We start from the raw sequence: 20,353 nt of genomic DNA on the forward strand, positions 1-20,353 counted from the left end.
CACTATTGTGTACATATTTAAATGGAAATAGGGTGTTTTTTTCGATAGTTAATGTATAAACTATACAGGTGATATCTTTTTTATACACTTTGTTAACAATTAACCATTTTAACTTTTTAATTTTTAAAGAAAGATTCATTTAATACTTATTATACTATTTAATTAATTACCTCGATTCTATTACACTCTATTAATTATGTTCTCATATCAACTTTAATTTTTTTTTAACAAAATATACGGAAATAATAAGACATGAAACATCTTTTGTATGTTAGTGTTAATAATATACATCTAACCATTGAAATACAACTATTATGATTTATCCATGATAGGATTAGGCTAAATAAGTAATAATTTAAGTTTGATTTTCATTATTATTATTGTAATTTTTTATAATTAAAAAATAATATTATTATATTTAAATGCAAATTATATGTGTATGATAGTTTTTTATCAATAGAAAATATATGAAATATTATAATGAGAAAACTTGAAAATTGAACAAATTTTCATGTATTTACTCATTTTCCACACTTAAGTAGAATCTACGTATAGTTTCATATGTATACTAGTAGGCATGGCAACGGAGCGGGACGGGGGCGAGTTTTACGTTCTCCGCTCCCGCCCCCACAAATTTAAACTGTTCCCGCCACCGTCCCCGATACTCGTCGGGGATAAAATCTGGGTCCCCATCCCCACCCCCGGCGGGGTTCGAGTTTCCCCGCCCCGCCCCCGCCCCCGCTCCTATTTTTTTTCTTCTTTTTTCTTTTAAATAAATATTAAAAATTTAAAAAAAATAAAAGAAAAGTAAAATAATATAAATTTTTACATATAAATATTTATAATTTTGGTTTATATATATATAAAAATAATTTTTTAATTATATTATTAAGCGGGGCGGGGGCGGGGGTGGGTATGGGGGCGGGGGCGGAGTGGGTATTAACATCCCCGCCCCCGCCCCCGCCCCCGCCCCCGATTTTATCAATCGGGGAAAACCTGAACCCAAACCCGAACTCGATAAACACGAGTTTTCCCCATCCAAATCGGGACGGGCTCGGGCGGGTACCCACGAGGGCGGGTTAGATTGCCATGCCTATATACTAGTTTAATTTCTAGTGAGTTTAATAGTAATTTTATGTCATTAAGAATCTCTAATGAAAAATATAGAAAATATTTATTAAAAAAACCATAATAACTAACATACTAAATTATATTTTTGGTTTTAAAAATTTTGTGAATTATTTGTTTTAGAATTTACTTTACTCTCATATATATTTTTTGAATTATTTTTTTTATAAAAAAATGTATCATTTTCTTATTTGAAAATGAACTGAAACAGTGTTAGATTTTATAAAAATATATGTTACTAAAATAGTGCATAAATGTACACCAATTGTTGTAACTCTTTAATATCTGGTTTGATACATACAAATTAAATAAAAAAAGTCCATGTGCACAAAATTTCCACTTATTATTATTAAAAAAAATATGTTTGTAGTTTTCATACTTTGATCATATATTTGTAGTTTTATACTTTAGTTTTCAAAATTTAAAATTTATGTGAATTTATTTATTTTTACAAGAATTCATCATATATTTTTTAAGTTAGATGATACTAAATCTACGCAACTTTCTGAAGACTATATTAATCGACATAAAAAATACATTGTCCATGCTTGATCTAAATAATAATGATTAAAAACACATTTTTTTCCTTCTTATTATTTTACATTTGATTTAGTAGAAATCACAGAAACAAAACAAAAGGATGGAGAAGCCCATAATAAGTAGAGTTTATGTTTCAACTTAGATCCACAACAAGCCCAACTTTCTAGTCTCAGAAAAAAAAAAAAAAAACGAAACAACAAGACAGTGGGGGTTCCCTACTCGAGATCCAAGTATAAGTGATAGATGTTTCTAGAACTTGGGAGGATTCTCCAGACATCTCTGGGACCTATCTTTTGTTTCCTTGAAAACTGGTTCAAAACTGGCAATTTAACAAGTAAAAAGGTCACAAAAGAAATTATAAAAGAAATCTAAAATTGTATTTCGGCCCCCAGGCAAAGCAAACTCAAGGGTCTAGCTCTTTATTAAGGTCTCTCTCTTCACTAGTCCGTTAATACGCTGCGCCTCTTCAACCTTTCAGATTGTTCCAGAACCCCTAAACCCTTTCCTCCTTCTTCGATCGCTTTTTCTGGTAAACCCTATTTCTTCTTTCTTTAGATTTATGTAGTCTTTGCTCCTTCTCATCATAGATCTGTGTGTTTTTGGTGTTATACATTTTGTCTTCAATTCTTTTACTTGCTCGTGCTTATTAGGAAGTCTTAGCTATATATTTAGGCTGAAATACAGTCTTCATAGAAATGATTGGAAAATTTGATTTCTAGACTCTGATGCTGGATTTATATGGACTATACACGGCATTTTTTTTTTTAATTAAAGAAGATGTTTAGATTTCGTTTTTAGGTCTTTTTACTAGTCCTGAGTGTTATGTTATCAGGGTTGAATTTAGTTGAATAACTGTTGTATTTGATAGTTCAGTTGAGCTTCAAGGCATTGCAAAATTGATGTTTCTACTTGTGGCTTCCATTTTTTTTTCAAGTCATTATTTGTGACATTATTAAAATCTATGCAAATTAAAGTCTGTGTCAGAAATGAACCTGACATATTTTGTTTCTTTTTTAGATATTCTTTTTGACTGAGATCAACCGAAGATGAGCGTGGTTGGTTTTGATTTTGGTAACGAGAGCTGCATTGTTGCTGTTGCGAGGCAAAGGGGGATTGATGTCGTGCTCAATGATGAGTCCAAGCGTGAAACTCCTGCAGTTGTATGCTTTGGTGACAAACAACGGTTCCTTGGGACAGCTGGGGCTTCGTCTACTATGATGAACCCAAAGAACTCGATCTCACAGATAAAGAGGTTAATTGGTAGACAATTTGCTGATCCTGAATTACAGCGAGATCTGAAGTCATTGCCTTTTGTTGTAACTGAAGGACCCGATGGATATCCATTAATTCATGCCCGGTACTTGGGTGAAACTAAAACATTTACACCTACCCAAGTATTCGGAATGATGCTATCAAACCTTAAAGAAATAGCTCAGAAAAATCTGAATGCTGCTGTTGTTGATTGCTGCATTGGAATTCCAGTTTATTTTACTGATCTTCAGAGAAGAGCAGTCTTGGATGCTGCCACTATTGCAGGTTTGCACCCACTGCGCCTGTTTCATGAAACGACAGCAACTGCATTGGCTTATGGAATTTATAAGACGGATCTTCCTGAAAATGATCAGCTAAATGTTGCCTTTGTTGATATTGGACACGCTAGCATGCAAGTGTGCGTTGCTGGATATAAAAAGGGTCAGCTGAAAGTGCTGGCCCATTCATATGATAGGTCCCTAGGTGGGAGGGACTTTGACGAGGTTCTTTTCAATCATTTTGCTGCAAAGTTTAAGGAAGAGTACAAGATTGATGTATTCCAGAATGCTAGGGCTTGTATAAGGTTGAGGGCTGCTTGTGAGAAGCTGAAGAAAGTGCTTAGTGCTAATCCAGAGGCACCTTTGAACATTGAGTGCTTAATGGATGAGAAGGACGTTAGAGGCTTTATCAAGCGTGATGAGTTTGAGCAACTAAGTCTTCCAATATTGGAACGAGTGAAGGGACCTTTGGAGAAGGCACTTGCAGAGGCAGGTCTTACCGTTGAGGATGTGCACATGGTTGAGGTGGTTGGTTCTGGTTCTCGTGTACCAGCTATTAACAAAATATTGACTGAGTTCTTCAAAAAAGAGCCTAGGCGGACAATGAATGCAAGTGAATGTGTTGCCAGGGGTTGTGCATTGCAATGTGCAATTCTCAGTCCAACTTTTAAAGTGCGGGAATTTCAGGTAAAAAATTTCCCCACTGTATTACACTCTGTTTTAAACTTGTTCAATATAAATACTGTTCAGATATTTAAGAATCCTGGATTTCAGCATTTATTTTGTTTTTTTGGGTATATGTTATGTGCTTTGAATTACCTGTCTCTGCCTCTCTGGTATCTCTTTATTTGAGTTTCATTGTAAATTGTGCATGTTAATTACTATTTTGTTTTGGTGAATTGTTGCAAAGGTCAATGAAAGCTTTCCTTTCTCAATTTCTCTCTCGTGGAAAGGTTCCAGTCCTGATACACAGGAAAGTGGACCAGATAATAAGCAAAGTACCCTTGTATTTGCCAAGGGCAATCCCATACCAAGTGTCAAGGCACTGACATTCTACAGGTCAGGAACCTTTTCTATTGATGTTCAATATGATGATGTGAGTGGTTTGCAAACACCTGCAAAGATCAGCACCTATACTGTAAGTCAGTTTTCATTTACCCGTGTCTGAGAGCACACATGCACATGGTACTTTTTTTTGGCACTCATTTGACTGTCGGTTGTACTTAAATGTATGCAGATTGGCCCTTTCCAATCTTCACATAATGAAAAGGCAAAAATTAAAGTCAAAGTTCGGTTGAATTTGCATGGAGTTGTATCAGTCGAATCTGCAACTGTAAGTCTCTTTGGGCTTGGTGATTGTTTTTATTATTCTGTTATACCTGTGGTGTAATTGAAATAAACTATAGAATCTATGCTCTTACTTATTTTCTTATTTTCCTTAAGCTCGTGGAAGAGGAAGAGATTGAGGTTCCAGTTTCCAAAGAATCTGCAGCAGAAAATACCATGATGGAAACTGATCAAGCTCCTGCTGATGCTGCCGCACCTCCTAGCACCAATGACAATGATGTTAACATGCAAGATGCTAATGCCAAAGCAACTGCTGAAGCCCCTGGGGCCGAAAATGGTATCCCTGAGACAGGAGATAAGCCTGTGCAAATGGATACTGATACCAAGGTAAATTGTGAAAGGAAAATTTAAGCACATAGGTGGAATGTTTTTGTGGTCATTGATTAATTTTATAATATGATTTTTCTATTTTTGTTATTTAGAACTTGTTATGATATCTTAACATTGTTATGAGTGGTATGCACATGAATTAGATAGTGTTGCTAGGTTATTGCAATTAATGTTTTTTTTTTAAGATCTTAGATTATAACTAGTAGATTTTGATGACTAAGATGATAGTGTGACACATAGTAGTTAGTATTGCATGAATCTCAATATGATTCATGTGATTCGATTCAATACAGAAGGAAAACGATGCGAATTGTGCTGCGTATCGTTTTTGTTCTTGAATTGCATGAGTCGTAATTTGTATCTGAATTGGGCGATTCTGGTTCGAAAAGGGTAGTTTTTGAGAGGCCAGTCAGAGTCACAATCCTCCGCTCCTCCATGGCCGGTAGAATTCTGGTTCAAAATGAGTAGCTTCTGTGAGGCCGGTAGGAGTTGTGGCACTCTGCTCCTCCGATGTGCCTGGCTATTGCATCTGAAGCAATGCATCTCACGGCCTAAATCACAGAAAATGGCATTGAAGTGGACAAGTTGCGTCCCACGACTTCTGTTTGTGGGTGTGTTTTTGCTTAAGTGGGTATTCCCAACCCTAATTCCAACGTCAGTGTTTTATAAAGAACTTTTGTTTTTTTTTAATTGTAACACATACCATTGTTGACCTTCAGTTTTAAATATTGATATGATATTTAAGGTTTGTCTAATATCAAATAAAAAATATTTGATCAATAATTGTTTATTTTCAATATCTTTTTCATAAAATCTATTATAAAACGAAATAGATAAATTTGGTTAGTGTTTCAAATACTAATATGTAATTAATATATATTAAAAGTAATAGCAGAATATTTATTATAAGTTTTAATGTATTATATATAATAATGTCAATGACAGAATATTTATTATAATTTTAATATTATTTTATTGTAACAATTTTTAATAGAACTCTGATCGTGATTGTGTTTTAATACATCTTTGTTAATTGCATGTTTGTTTTATTATTGATCATAAATCTGACAATTCGATTCATGATTCCAAAAAAATAGGTCTTACAATTCACAATTTAAACCTTATTCAACTACAGTGGTTTGACAGCTTAAATTATTTACACACTTGTCTGAAAACTAGTAAATGTAGCCTCATTGTTTAGGTTTGTTGTGGTATCTCCTTGTGTTTAATTGTCATGAATATGTATTTAATTGATTTTTCCCCCTTATTTTAAGGCATCAGCTTGTTTAGTTTGTTTTGTGCTCGCCATTTATATTTTGATTTTTCCATTATAATTACAATAAGGCCAACTTGTATTTATGTTGTTCCTATTTTCCAATTTTTGTCAATGAGATGATAATAAAATTTTGAAAACAAGAAAATAAACCAAGGGTGATTCAAATCCTCCCCTTATAAATGTATTGTAAAGTATGATCACGTGTTTAATATTATGTGCTTGTTGGATTTTGTGAGTCAATTAAGATGTCAAGCTTGGTCTGTTGAATAGTTTGTAATTTGACTGACTTGACTGATAACAGGTTGAGGCTCCAAAGAAGAAGGTGAAGAAAATAAACATTCCTGTTGCAGAGTTAGTTTATGGAGCAATGGTAACCGTGGATGTCCAGAAAGCTGTAGAGAGGGAATTTGAAATGGCTTTGCAAGATCGAGTGATGGAGGAAACAAAAGACAAGAAAAATGCAGTAGAGGCTTATGTTTATGACATGAGAAATAAGGTGAGGATTGTCATGGTTTTCTTGTTATTTTAGGTCAAATATTTGATTATTATTATAACTAATTTCTTGCTATCGTTTCAGCTTAATGACAAATACCAAGAGTTTGTCACTGATTCAGACAGGGAAGCATTAACTGCTAAACTTCAGGAGGTGGAAGACTGGCTATATGAGGATGGTGAAGATGAAACTAAAGGTGTATACATTGCCAAACTAGAAGAGCTCCAGAAGGTTAGAAATTTAAGGCTTGGTTGTTGTAGAGAATACTTTTGTCCCCATAGATAAAACTTTTCAAAGATTGAATGATTACGGAGGCAATATGTGTTGTTTTTTGTGGTACTATGCATAAACATGGGCAAAAAGGATATATTTCAGTTTTAGTTTTTGTATTCTTAATGGATATATGCACGATTGCAGCAAGGTGATCCAATTGAAGAGCGATACAAAGAATACATGGAGAGGGGTACAGTAATTGATCAGCTCAAATATTGCATAAATAGTTACAGAGAAGCTGCAATGTCAAATGATCCCAAATTCGATCACATTGACATCAACGAGAAACAGAAGGTAATTGGTCATTGCCAATTTTCCCACTGTTTATTTTTCCCTTTGTTGCCATTTGATCTGAAAGTGTTCTCCATTTTATGTTTTCAGGTCTTAAATGAGTGTGTGGAAGCAGAGAACTGGCTCAGGGAGAAGAAACAGCAACAGGACTCACTTCCAAAATATACCACTCCTGTACTTTTGTCAGCTGACATAAGAAAGAAAGCTGAAGCTGTTGACAGGTATTTGTTCTGATCTTTGATTTAGGTTGCACTTTTGGCTGAATGGCTTGTTTATCCTTGCTCATTGTTCCATCTATTTCAACATAGGTTCTGTAAGCCTATTATGACAAAACCAAAGCCAGCACCAAAGCCAACCACTCCAGAAGCGCCAGCAACCCCACCTCCTCAGGGTGGTGAGCAGCAACAACCACCATCTCAAGAGAATCCTAATGCTAGCACTAATGAAAATGCTGGGGACAATGGTAATCCAGCGCCACCACCAGCATCTGCTGAACCAATGGAGACTGACAAATCAGAGAACACCGGATCTGCATAATTTTTGTTGTTGATTTTGCCTGGTCTCTTATGTTTTGTATAACATGAACTGTGGTTGCAAAAATAGATATGGATGGATGAGTTATGCCGAGATTCTTGCTGGAAAAATAGGTAATGGGTGAATTATGGTCCTTGTGATCCAGATTTTTTTTTTTTCCTTTCAAAGCTACGTTTCTAGGTTTAGATTATTTGTGTACCATTTTCTATTTTCTATTTCTACAAGTGGAATTACAATACTTGTTTTCTTGAGTTAAATGCTCAGATATTCCTTTTGCGAGGCATTATACTTTTCCATCTTGTTCCATCTCGTGTTAATGCCCCATATTGTGGTTTTATCATTTTGCAATGGGGTTTAGAAGTAAGCCTACGGTGTATCAGTCGTTAATAATCCATGCATACAGTGAAATTAGGCATTTATGTTGCACTTCTGATAAAAAAAGGTTTTCAACCAAAAATTTAAATAATGAGTATTATCCGGTGTGGGTACAAAGTAGTTGTGCAATGTACTGATTATTTTTGGCGTTAAGATGGATATTATAATGGGAATATTTTCAGTTTATTTAGATTTCCTTCTGATATAAAGCTTTGTTGTATATTATCATTTAATTATATTTGGCGTTAAGATGCTACCATCACGGAAGTATTTTCAGTTTATTTTAATTTCTTTCTAATATAAAGTTTTGTAACTATGAAATAATTGTGTGAAATATCAAGTCTATTAGCTGCTGCAGTGTTATGCTATTTATTCAAGTGTGATTTTTTAAATTAAGATATATATAGCATATGTTTCTTTTATTAATATTGGCGAGTTCATTTGGAAAGTCTACCGCGACGAAGTAATCGGTGACCAACGAATTACCTTGTATTTGGTAAAGAAATTTTAGAGAAATAAAGAAACCTTCCTCTCCTGTCAGAAAATATAGAAGAAAGAAGTTTGTGTTCTTTCTGTGGCTTCGAAGCTCAGTTCTTTACATGGTTTTGACTTACAAAAAGAAATTATAAACAGTAATATTTGATCTAGCATGCCATTAACTTCCTAACTAGTAGTCATGTGAGTATTATCTTCTTCTTTGTCATTATACTCATAACAATATAAAAGAAAGAACGATTTTGATGAGACTTATTAAATTTTTCTTTCTAATTTTTAGGGAATAAGAGAGAGAGAAAAATGTGTTTAAATAATAAATTTAATTTCATGATTATTTACGAATTTAATTTAAACATACTTATTATTTCTTTTACAAAGTTATTTAATTACATATTGTCATTATAAATATGTTGAATTTTATCTAGACTGAAATATCAGAAAACTAATAGCATTTATTTAGAAAAATTAACTAATATTATTTGATTTTATTAATCATATTAAAAAAATAATGTCTTTTATTAGAATTTGATATTAAAAATTATTAAAATTTTAATCAAATGAATAGTATTTTAAAAATGATATCATTAAATATCATAAAAAGTTAATTAAAATTTGTTTATATTTTAGTCTCACGTGAATTTTATGTTGTTTATATTTTATCTAGTTAACTAAATCAGTTTATAACATAAATTTCATTTAAAATTACTTTTACAAACATTCATCTAAACACACAATTAGTCTTTTAAAAGGTACCAACACAGTTTGAATCTTTTATGAGAGCCACTTCATTTATTATTCAATCACACCTTAAGTAGAATTGTCTTTTATTGTAGATATTTATGAAAAATAAAAAAAGATATAAAATAAACTAAATAGGAGCAATATTTATTTTATAAACTAATTTCAGAATATTGAAATTTATTTAAAGAATTGAATTTTCTTAACAAATGTTTTTTTGAAATGCATTGATGGGATTGAACTTCTCACCACATGTTTAAGGGATAAATTGTTGGATGAGTAGAAAATTATTAAAAAAGAAGTTATTTAAACTAAAATAAAAATCATATTTTTTTGTTTGTTAATTTGATATGATAAAACTATTTTCTTTCATAAATCTTATAAGAAGCCCAGCCCAGCCCAGCTGATGAAATTCATAAGCCCAGTTAGGTTGGCTTTATTTGCGAGGTCGACGGTGTCAAATGTGAAAACTGAAAAAAGAAAGAGAAAGTTTCGTTTCGTTGCGTTGCGAATACCATCAATTAATAAATAGGTTTGCTTCGTTGTCGTGGAGTTCCAAATCTACGACATCTGTTGAATTTTGCAGTTCATGCTTTGTTACTTTAAGTTGTAGTTAATATCAATAAAATGAGAGAGTGACAAAAAATGGTTATGTTCAGTTGCACTTAAGCAAGGTTTTTTCAATTCACCTGGCGAATCCAACAATGCTTGCTGCAACGACGAGGAGGATATCAACTTTTCCTCCTTTCTCTCAGAGATTAAAACAAACAGGTTTCACTCATCAATTTTAATGACTTTAATTTCCACTTTTATCATTATTATTTATATGAATTTGTTTGATTTGCATTTACGCACGCAATGCAACTTATCTGATTGTGTTGTTTAAATTAAACTAACAGAAAATGAGATTGTCCAAATGTTTCGGTTGCCTAATTCCCATGAAGGAAACCACCATGACATTCCCATGAAAGGAGGATATGCGTTGAGGAAGAACCCTTATTCTCGGACATTGGATGAAAGGTTCATTAGGATCTTGAAAATATTTAAATGGGGACCTGATGCAGAAAAGGCCTTGGAAGTGCTGAAGCTGAAGGTCGATGCTCGCTTGGTTCGCGAGATTCTAAAGATAGATGTTGAGGTTAATGTTAAGATTCAGTTTTTTAGGTGGGCTGGGAAGAGGAGGAATTTTGAGCATGATTCAACCACTTATATGGCCTTGATACGCTGCTTGGATGAACACAGGATGTTTGGTGAATTGTGGAAGACAATACAAGACATGGTTAAAGGTTCATGCCCTATGGGCCCTGCTGAATTGTCTGAAATTGTGAAAATCTTGGGCAAGTCTAAGATGGTCAACAGGGCATTATCTGTCTTTTATCAGGTTAAGGGTCGCAAGTGCAGACCTACTGCAGGCACTTACAACTCTGTCATCTTGATGCTGATGCAAGAAGGGCATCATGAGAAAGTCCATGAGCTGTATAATGAAATGTGCTGTGAAGGCCATTGTTTACCTGACACTGTTACATATAGTGCACTCATTTCAGCATTTGCAAAACTGAATCGTGATGACTCTGCTATTAGATTATTTCATGAGATGAAGGAGAATGGATTGCAGCCGACCGCAAAAATTTATACAACCTTAATGGGAATACATTTTAAGTTGGGTAGGGTTGAAGAAGCTTTGGGCCTAGTGAAAGAGATGAGAGCGCGGCGGTGTCTCCCAACTGTCTTTACTTATACAGAGTTGATAAGGGGACTGGGGAAATCTGGGAGGGTTGAAGAAGCATACATAATATACAAGAATATGTTGAAAGATGGTTGTAAACCTGATGTCGTTCTGATGAATAATTTGATTAACATTTTGGGAAGATCAGATCGCTTAAAAGACGCTATTAAGCTTTTTGATGAAATGAAATTGCTGAACTGTGAACCTAATGTTGTGACATATAATACCATTATTAAATCTTTATTTGAGGCTAAAGCTCCGCCTTCTGAAGCTTCCTCTTGGTATGAGAGGATGAAAAAAGAGGGAATAGTCCCCAGCTCATTTACTTATTCAATTCTCATTGATGGTTTCTGCAAAACAAATCGAGTTGAAAAGGCTTTGTTGCTTCTAGAGGAGATGGATGAAAAAGGCTTTCCACCTTGTCCTGCTGCCTACTGCAGCCTGATCAATAGCCTTGGAGTAGCAAAACGCTATGAGGTTGCAAATGAGCTATTCCAGGAATTGAAAGAGAACTGTGGATGCTCTAGTGCTCGAGTGTATGCTGTAATGATCAAGCATTTTGGAAAATGTGGACGACTCAACGAAGCTATCAACCTTTTTAATGAGATGAAAAAACTTGGATGCACCCCTGATGTTTATGCTTATAATGCTCTCATGACTGGAATGGTAAGGGCAGAAAAGGTGGATGAAGCTTTCTCCTTGTTTAGAACCATGGAAGAAAATGGTTGCACTCCAGACATAAATTCTCATAACATTATCCTAAATGGCTTGGCTAGAACAGGTGGCCCAAAGCGTGCTTTGGAAATGTTTACAAAAATGAAGCACTCTACTACTAAGCCAGATGCAGTTTCTTACAACACCATTCTAGGTTGTCTTAGCCGAGCAGGTATGTTTGAAGAGGCTGCAAAACTAATGCGAGAAATGAGTTCAGAAGGATTCCAGTATGACCTCATCACCTACTCTTCAATACTTGAGGCAGTCGGTAAGGTTGATGACTGTAAAATTGGAGAGTAACTAATGAGAACCGTCTGGTATTACCTTTTTGAGTGACCCTGTCAATGCTTATTAATCAATACCCTTGAATTGCATTAATGCTTTTGGAGGAAGGAACCGAATTTTTTTGTAGGTGAGGTTTATGAACAAACTATGGAAAAAACCAATTTTCTGTATAATCTGTTTCAGAAACTACATATAAATAAATGTCCCATATATTATTGTTTAGAAACCATGAAAAATGCAGTTGATCTCAATATGAATAAGGAAAAGTTTGATGATATTAATTAATCATCCAGCCCTTCAAGCTATGTCGGATGCGTCACAGAGCTCATTTTATTTTACATTAACGCCTTGCAATTTATTTTACAACTATGATAGATGAAAAGGGAAGAGAAAGAAATATAAGATAAGATGAACGATGTAATGAAGAGAAATAGAGAAAAAAAAAGAAGTAATATTATAAAAAGTGTTATAGGAAATTGTTGCGTGAAAAGTATAACTCTTTATTTTGAGTAATTGTACATCAGGTTATTTACATATCCTTTTAATTTGAGTAATGATACAAACGGAATCACTGTTTATTTACACATCCGTTTTATGGGCGATTGAAGAACAATTAAATTCCGCTTAACTTTTTTATTAGCTCAAACTTTGCAAAATTTCTACCTGTACTCGTGCAACTATCATTATAAGTATCCTTTCTGTTTCTGCCACAGTTTTTCAGCTTCTACATCATTTTTGGTTTGTTTTAATATTGAGCCATTGAGGAAAGGCTTCATGTAGTCAATGAGACTTGTTAATACATTTATGATTGCAGAGTATCAAATTCATATTTAGAGCTTAGAAATATGCTACGAGACAGATTATTTGTTTCGATTATCAAAATTTATTATATTCTTTACCTCAAGAATAGGAACATGCACAAATTCGAGGCGTTTTCTGACTCTCAGCCTCATTGTGTTTAATGTTTACAAAATAACTCGGGAAATGATTTTTGTCGAATACTGCAGATATAGCTGTATTTTTGGGACCATCACTGGTTCACCAAAATTAATATTTTAAAATTTATTTTTAAGCTTTTGAAAATTTACATGTAAAGAGTTAAACTTTATAAAATTACATTCCAAGTCTGCCTTACCAAAAGATGAGAAAAGCACGTAAGCAAAGTTGAGTCCAGGGTTTCGATAAGTAAAAGATAGGTAGCGAAGACATTTTTTCAACACACCAGAAATTCAGGTGTTTAAAGCTTCCAAGCACGCAACACCAACTTTGTATTTTCCAGAGTAAGGCGTTGGTCCTTTTCTTCCCTCGTCCTCTTGGATATGGACTACAAATTAAAACACTAGGATTATTTTCCCTTTGTGTTCACTATTAATAGGGATGGAGGATATGGAAAAGGAAAGTAGTTTACATTTTGGTTACCACTATTGTGTACATTGTCAATCAGAGGAATCCATGAAAACACCTCACACAGTGACAGAGATAATCAACTGGTGAAAACCAAAATTTACAGAATAGATTGGATAACAATTAATAAAGAAAAAAGTTTATGCTTATTAACATCTTATTAATCATAAAATAGGCTAAATTACTCTTTTACTCTATTTTTTTAACTGATTTAGTTTGGTCGTTTCATTATTAAAATATTCAATTTGATCTATTAATTTTAAAAAAGTAATGCAATATTACTCTTTCTCTCTAATTTGGACTAACAAATAACAATACGAGAAATTACCAATTAAATTAAAAAAAAAATGAGACTAAGAATAATTTAGTCTAAATTTACCATATATCTCATGGCAATGCTTATTGACACTGCCGGTGGTCCAAAAGTATTCTGAACTACCTATATAATAATCCTCCAGAGTAAGCTTGTCTAAATGTCAATTATACATTTCAGAACGTGCTTTTCTTTGTATGTTATTAGGAGGGAGGAGACAAAAGCTCTCCGTTTAGGGGTTTCAATCTAAACAGACAATATAAGTTAGGGGGTCCTTGTCACTAGGCCAAATCAATTATTCTTCTTTGCAAGTCATGTTCTCATCCCACCTTTTATAGGGTCCTAAATTAACATATATCACACATCTATTGAAGAAATGGTGGACAAAAGCTTTTGTCGATGTTTTAAGTTAATTTATCACTCTTCTTTATCATTTGATAGTAGCTGTCTTTTCCCTGTCCTAAGGATGCTCCCTCAACTAAAAGGTATCTGTATGCATATCAGCATATGTCAAACCATGGATAGGTTTGGCATGTGCTCTCGGTTGGATAGGTTGAAATTTAAAGATGATAATTCTTTGTTTTGCATTAACGTTACTTTAAATCCTTTTTTTTGGGTCCGAAAGTTACTTCAAGTCAAACCTTGAACTAGATATATCAATTTACTTCTCCATCTTAAAAAAGTGAAAAAAGAAAACATTTTTTTTCAATTTGAATTCGAATTATGGGGTATGGAAGAGTGATTTGATGTCATGTGACAGAAAGATGTAAGAAACATAAGAAATTATCAGAACATAGAATCCTTCCTCTATGGCCAATAGATTGTTGGTGACTTTCAAATTAAACGGGAATTTGACCCCCTTGCACATGACCATTACAGTGATGGAGGGTTTGACAAGAGCCCCACGGAGATTACCAAAACTACAGAAACATTATCTATCTAAACTTGGTGTAAACTTGGCAACAAATTGGGAACGAATATATATGAACCAGATTTTCCACAGAAGTCGTTACCAAATGAACTGTGACCAATCACATGTTAAATAACCATGCATGAGTGATCTGTGTTTTTTAAATATAAACAAAAACCAAAAATAAAATAAATTTCAACTCATTTGGTAAGAAGTAATTCATATCATCTAACATTATTCATAAATAGACTAAACAGGCATTGAGCACAATTCTGAACATGCACGGAACAACAACATGGTTGGGTTATCCAGTTCTAATACTAGTAAAATGGAACATTGCTGGCAAGAAGGGGGCAAAATGCCTCAAATATGGTACAACTAGCAGTCTAGTGTCTACATTGTATCTTACACAACAATGGGAACTACAATGCACAAGACTTCACGTACCATTCTCAGAAGAATCATCGTTCTGATCATTTCTCTGCTCTAGTTTTGAAATCTCGCACTGCAAATTCTCTAAAATCTGCCTCTTCTGTGTTTCCAATTCCCTATGGAAATCCATCCTCATCTTTTCCAGTTCCATCATCTGCTGCCTTTTATTATTTTCTATCTTCTCATATATCTTACTGATTTTTTGAATGGAATCAGCAAGTAACCTGAAGGAAGAAGCTTCACCACTTCCCCTTCCTTTCCTTCTTTTCTTGGCTTGAGGTCCATCAGAACCTTCTTCACCAGTGGATTCAGTATTCTCAGGACTATCCCTCATTTCATCCAACCCATTTGCATGGTTCAAATAAACTCCAGGGTTCATAAAAACATACTCTCCTGAGTCCAAACCACAAGAGAGACGAGCTTGTTGAGGAGGAGAAGACATTAGCTCATCCATCCTCTTGAAATAAACCCATTTGAAAGCTCCACCATCACTATCTGGAAATTTAGCCTTCTCCTTCTTGTATTTCTTTTTCAATGTATCTAGGCGATTTCTACACTGAGTCTCAGTCCTTTCAATTTTTGAAACTTGTGACACCATTTTTGCAACTTCTTGCCATTCGTCACATCTAAGACTCTTCCTTCCATGTTGTAGAAACTTATCACCCCATGCATCAAGAAGAACAAATGTCTCCTGCTCAGTCCAGTCAGTAAGTGAATTCCTACCCCCAGAAGATGGTTTAGGAACTGAGGGAGCTTCGGATGGTGCTGGCACTCGAGGCGCGAGTTCATAGGCCAAAATCAAACTCTTCAGCTTTTGCTTTTTAGGGTGCGACTCTAAATCATCTTCAATTTTGGTGGCATCATAACTAATCTGCTTATTTTCCCCCTCCTCCTCCTCCTCCTCCTCCTCCTCCTCATCATCATCATCATCATCATGGTTATAATCATAATGGTCATCATGATTTTCATCACCACCCCCATCCATGCCATCTTCTTCATCAGGATCCTTTTGGGGAATCTGAAGGCTGTTACTTTGGTAAACCTCATCTTCCCCTTCTAACTTCTCTCGTTCTTCATTTTGATCACTATCATGTTGGGCATATTCAGCATCAACAGGGGGGGAATATGGAGAATTTTGATAACCATAACCTCGGTGGTGAGTGATGATACGATAGGGGTTAGGGGGATACCTCGCATCATCCTCAATGCCATCCATTCAGAAACAGAATTTGCAAAGAAAATAAAGCTAAAGAACAACTAGTACTATCGCTATCTCCCTTAACCAACAAACAAATCAACAACCCTCTTTGTGTATAATATATTCTATTCCAATTGAAACGAATTGCATGGTCCTGGATTAATTCACAAATATCTTTCTTGTATGCATGGAATAAAATGAATTTAGGACAAATAATTGAAACATGAAAGTCCAATTCCCAATGAATTTCATGAGATAAAAGCAATAGGATGAAATGAAGAGTGTTAATTACCTAAGAGAGGAATTTGGGGGAAATGAAAAGTGTGGAATTGCAAAGAGACTGTGAATAGGCAAAGCATCATCAGAAGTTCCACAGAGATAGAAGGTGCTTCTTGCTAACGTGAGCCGAGGTGTCAGTGTCATAATTTATTTCATTTTTATTACACGTGGACGCATTGTTAAAACCAAGATCTCGATCCAATCTGCAACACAATAGTTACGTCATATTTCCTCCATCATTTCACTAAATTTTTAAATAAAATACTATTTCCCAGTCTAACTCTCAACAGCCATTTTAAGGTTTTTATATAATAAATATATTACTTTTATATAATTTTACTAAAATAAATCATTTTATTAATAAATATATTGTTTTAATTATAATGATTAAATAATTTATGAAAAGATAAATTAAGTAATGATATAGTTAATATTATATTTAAAATGAAAAAAAAAATACATTTTTCAAATGCGTAAATTACGATCACTGAAAGACGGAAGGAGTGATAAGTGATTGATATTAAGTTGTAAATTAATACCAAAAATTTTAATAAATTAAATAAATAATATTTTGAAATTAAATAATTTGTATTAAGAAATATTATTTGTATGTTTATTAATTTCATATAATGTGTCAAAATTAATAATATTTGAGAAAAAAGTAAAATGTATAAAAATAATTCATTTTGTATTTTATTTTTATTCAAAATATTAGTTTAATTTTATCTTTTATTATTAATTTAGTCATTTGTCTCTTTCTATAATTCCAATTTAATCTCTCTTTTTTTATTATGAATTATGACACTTTTTTATGGACTGTAGTGGCTTTTGACTTCTGAAGGCAATAATTTTCTGTGTATATAAATTAGAATTTGTAGTTTAGTACGTACAATGCATAATATAATTATTTGTTTTCTATTTTACTAAAATTATATATATATATATATATTATTAAATATATATTATATTATAATTTAAATGTACAAAAATAAATATTTTGAACATATGTTTTAGATTTATAGTAAATAATTTATTTTTTTATATAAGATTATTGTTAATTATTTGACAATTTTTTTGTAAAATATTAATATTTAATATAAAAATATGGAAAAGGATAAATTTAAAGGAATAAACAATTAAGAAACTAAAAAATATAAGAGTAATAACAACTTTTAAAAGTATTTTTTATTTAACATTAAAAATATTTTCGCTAAAGAATAGTCTCTCAATATTACTTTTATGTAAAATATTTTTTTAATTGTATACTTTTATTTTTAATTTTACTTAATGTCTTAATAATTTTATTTTTAGTTTGACTTTTGTATTTGTAAATCGTATTCACTAGTACTACAATTTTGTAATGAGCATTGTTACAGCCTCCGAAAATGCAGGCTGAAAAACGCTCTTAATATTAAAAAATAAATAATTTTTTAAATATTTAGAACGTTTTTCAACTTTTATTTTCGGAGAATACAGCATTTTTCTTTTGTAATACATAAAATAAAAAGCGGTAATATTTAGACATCCCGTTATTTTATATACCTCTTTAACACAGTAACACTTTTTTAAGAAAACAACACAGTAACACCTATTGGCTATTATTCTCTTTATCAATATTTTCTTATAATATTTTACTATTTATTTTATTTATATGTTTCTCTTCTCTCTTTTGTAAGTGTCCAATACTTAGTTTATTTATGCATATTTTGAGTGTAAAAAGCAAATTTATGATAGTATCTGTATTTTTATATATAAAGTAAATTCTTTATTTTGGTATACACATTATTTGTAAAAAAAATATTTTTTTATAAAAATAATATAAATTGTATGATAATAACTTATAAAGGTATAAATATCTTTTTTATAAAAAATTTATTTTTGAAATTATCTATAATTATACACCACCTCTATTGATATATGTGTATTTAAAAGAAATTATCATGAAGTGCTTTTTTCCATTAATCTTTTATAAAAGGAAAAAAAAAATCTGTATTTTCTTTATTTCTTTCCGATTAAAAATGCATTTTTTATTTCCTCGATTTTTGTAGGGCAAAACTCTGGTCCAAGATTTGAAACACGGGTGGGACAGAAACGGACCCGCAAAATCATGAAGGTAGGTGATGATGGTATATGTTTTTCACCACTGCCCTTTCTTCAAACCACTTTACAATATATTAACTCCATTTCTTTTATAAATAAATAAAAACCATGTTTATTTATATTTTAAATTTATAATAAATAATTTAACATATGATATAAGATTATTTTCAATTATTGATAATTTTTTTAAAATTATTTATTTTTAAGATAAATAAAAATGCAAAAGAAAATGATTTTTTTATGTTTTAGATTTTTTTTATTTTAATTTTTTTATGTTACATATTATAACTGATACTCCTCTAAACTTATATATAAGTAAAAAAAAATTACTTAATTTTTTTATTAAAATATAAGTAAATTTTATTGAAGTTAACTTTATTTAATATTTTTTAACTAAAAATATTCTTATGATAATAAATAAGAGCATTATCTACCATAAATATGATTAATGATATTTTAGAAAATGTGGTGTATATTTTATGTGAAATTGTAAAAAAAAAAATACATTTAAAGAACCTTCTTAATATGTATGAAATTGATTTCATATATGCTTATATATAGGTATATAGAGAATATTAATTACCTTTTTTATTTTCATGTATACCTTTATTTGACAACTAACATTTCTATTCCATAATTATAATTATTTTTATTCTACATATTTCATGATATTAAATGAGAGTATTTTGTTAGACTTGACATATTAATATTCAATAATTTTTAAAAGATATGTAAAAATTTTAAACATAAAAAATTATGATAAGGGATATATAAGGGGAAAAAAGATAAAACATATAAATAATGAGGATAATTTAAGATGATTGAATTAAGAAAAAATTATTACATGTGAAAAGTGTTTGAAATATAAATTCCAAAGAGATAAAAAGAAAAATATACATAATTAAATAGAGGATATCTAATTAAAAAATTGGAATGAATTCTTCAAATTAAGTATTTTTTACTTATACCACAAAATCAAATTCATGTTTATTAATTTAAGTATCAAGGAGTAATATCAATACACTCTTTAATGCATACTTTTTTAATTGTTAAAATTTATTAAAAATTATAAATAAATAAATTAATTAATTAATTATAAAAAAAAAACCATACGAGAAAACCATTAAATAGATTATTAGAATTTTTACGTCAAAATTCTAAATCGGAATCTCAGAATTTTTACACCAAATTCTAAATCCAAATGTCATTTGTACTACTGTAAGCCGAAACATATTCTGAATTATCATCCGAATTATTAAAATATTATTATCTTTTACTAAATTAATTATAAAATAATTTTTTAATTTAATATTTTATTTTTTAAATTAATTTTTTTATAATTCGGAAAAAATTTCAAGGTGTTCTTTCAGAGAGTGCAGCATTTTCCTAATAAAATTTGACCTTGTCATTATCCTTTGTGGGCCCATAGTCATGATTACGTGGTTAATTGGACCCACACAAAATGTAAATTTGTGGATGTTGGTAAGTTACTTTTAGAACCTCCCACCTTTCTTCATTTGTCCTTTCCTTTTGTTTTTATTTTGCTCCCAAAATAACCTAAACAAGGAAGCTATCTATCTGCCCAATGTGAATGTTCAATATCACAATAGATTAATTTATTTTAATTAATGAAAGTTATTACC

The 20,353-nt window shown here is 31.8% G+C and overlaps 3 protein-coding genes across 4 annotated transcripts; 2 read left to right on the forward strand and 1 right to left on the reverse strand.

The window, feature by feature from the left end:
- Positions 1-2,009: 2,009 nt before the first annotated feature.
- On the forward strand, positions 2,010-8,024 carry LOC109815230 (heat shock 70 kDa protein 15). Its single transcript, XM_029274745.2, has 10 exons — positions 2,010-2,197; positions 2,686-3,884; positions 4,108-4,335; positions 4,435-4,530; positions 4,641-4,871; positions 6,452-6,646; positions 6,728-6,874; positions 7,061-7,210; positions 7,298-7,428; positions 7,516-8,024. Exons 2-10 carry the CDS (start codon positions 2,715-2,717, stop codon positions 7,742-7,744), a joined length of 2,577 nt encoding a protein of 858 aa, XP_029130578.1. The 5' UTR covers positions 2,010-2,197; positions 2,686-2,714; the 3' UTR covers positions 7,745-8,024.
- A 1,499-nt stretch (positions 8,025-9,523) lies between these two features.
- On the forward strand, positions 9,524-12,362 carry LOC109815239 (Pentatricopeptide repeat (PPR-like) superfamily protein). Of its 2 annotated transcripts, XM_083065656.1 has the most exons (3): positions 9,524-9,881; positions 10,009-10,120; positions 10,249-12,362. In XM_083065656.1, the coding sequence occupies exons 2-3, from the start codon at positions 10,054-10,056 to the stop codon at positions 12,087-12,089; spliced, it is 1,908 nt and encodes a 635-aa protein (XP_082921782.1). In that variant the 5' UTR covers positions 9,524-9,881; positions 10,009-10,053; the 3' UTR covers positions 12,090-12,362. The 2 variants fall into 2 exon arrangements, with proteins under 2 accessions (XP_082921782.1, XP_020235484.1); XM_020379895.3 differs by having other exon boundaries at positions 9,526-10,120.
- A 671-nt stretch (positions 12,363-13,033) lies between these two features.
- Positions 13,034-16,741, reverse strand: LOC109815240 (uncharacterized). Its single transcript, XM_020379896.3, has 2 exons — positions 15,149-16,741; positions 13,034-13,398 (listed from the first exon to the last, which is right to left on the reverse strand). Exons 1-2 carry the CDS (start codon positions 16,347-16,349, stop codon positions 13,304-13,306), a joined length of 1,296 nt encoding a protein of 431 aa, XP_020235485.1. The 5' UTR covers positions 16,350-16,741; the 3' UTR covers positions 13,034-13,303.
- Positions 16,742-20,353: the final 3,612 nt, after the last annotated feature.

Source organism: Cajanus cajan, chromosome 10, assembly GCF_000230855.2.
Source record: "Cajanus cajan strain Asha chromosome 10, NIPB_CcT2T_4, whole genome shotgun sequence".
Lineage (NCBI taxonomy): Eukaryota > Viridiplantae > Streptophyta > Magnoliopsida > Fabales > Fabaceae > Cajanus > Cajanus cajan.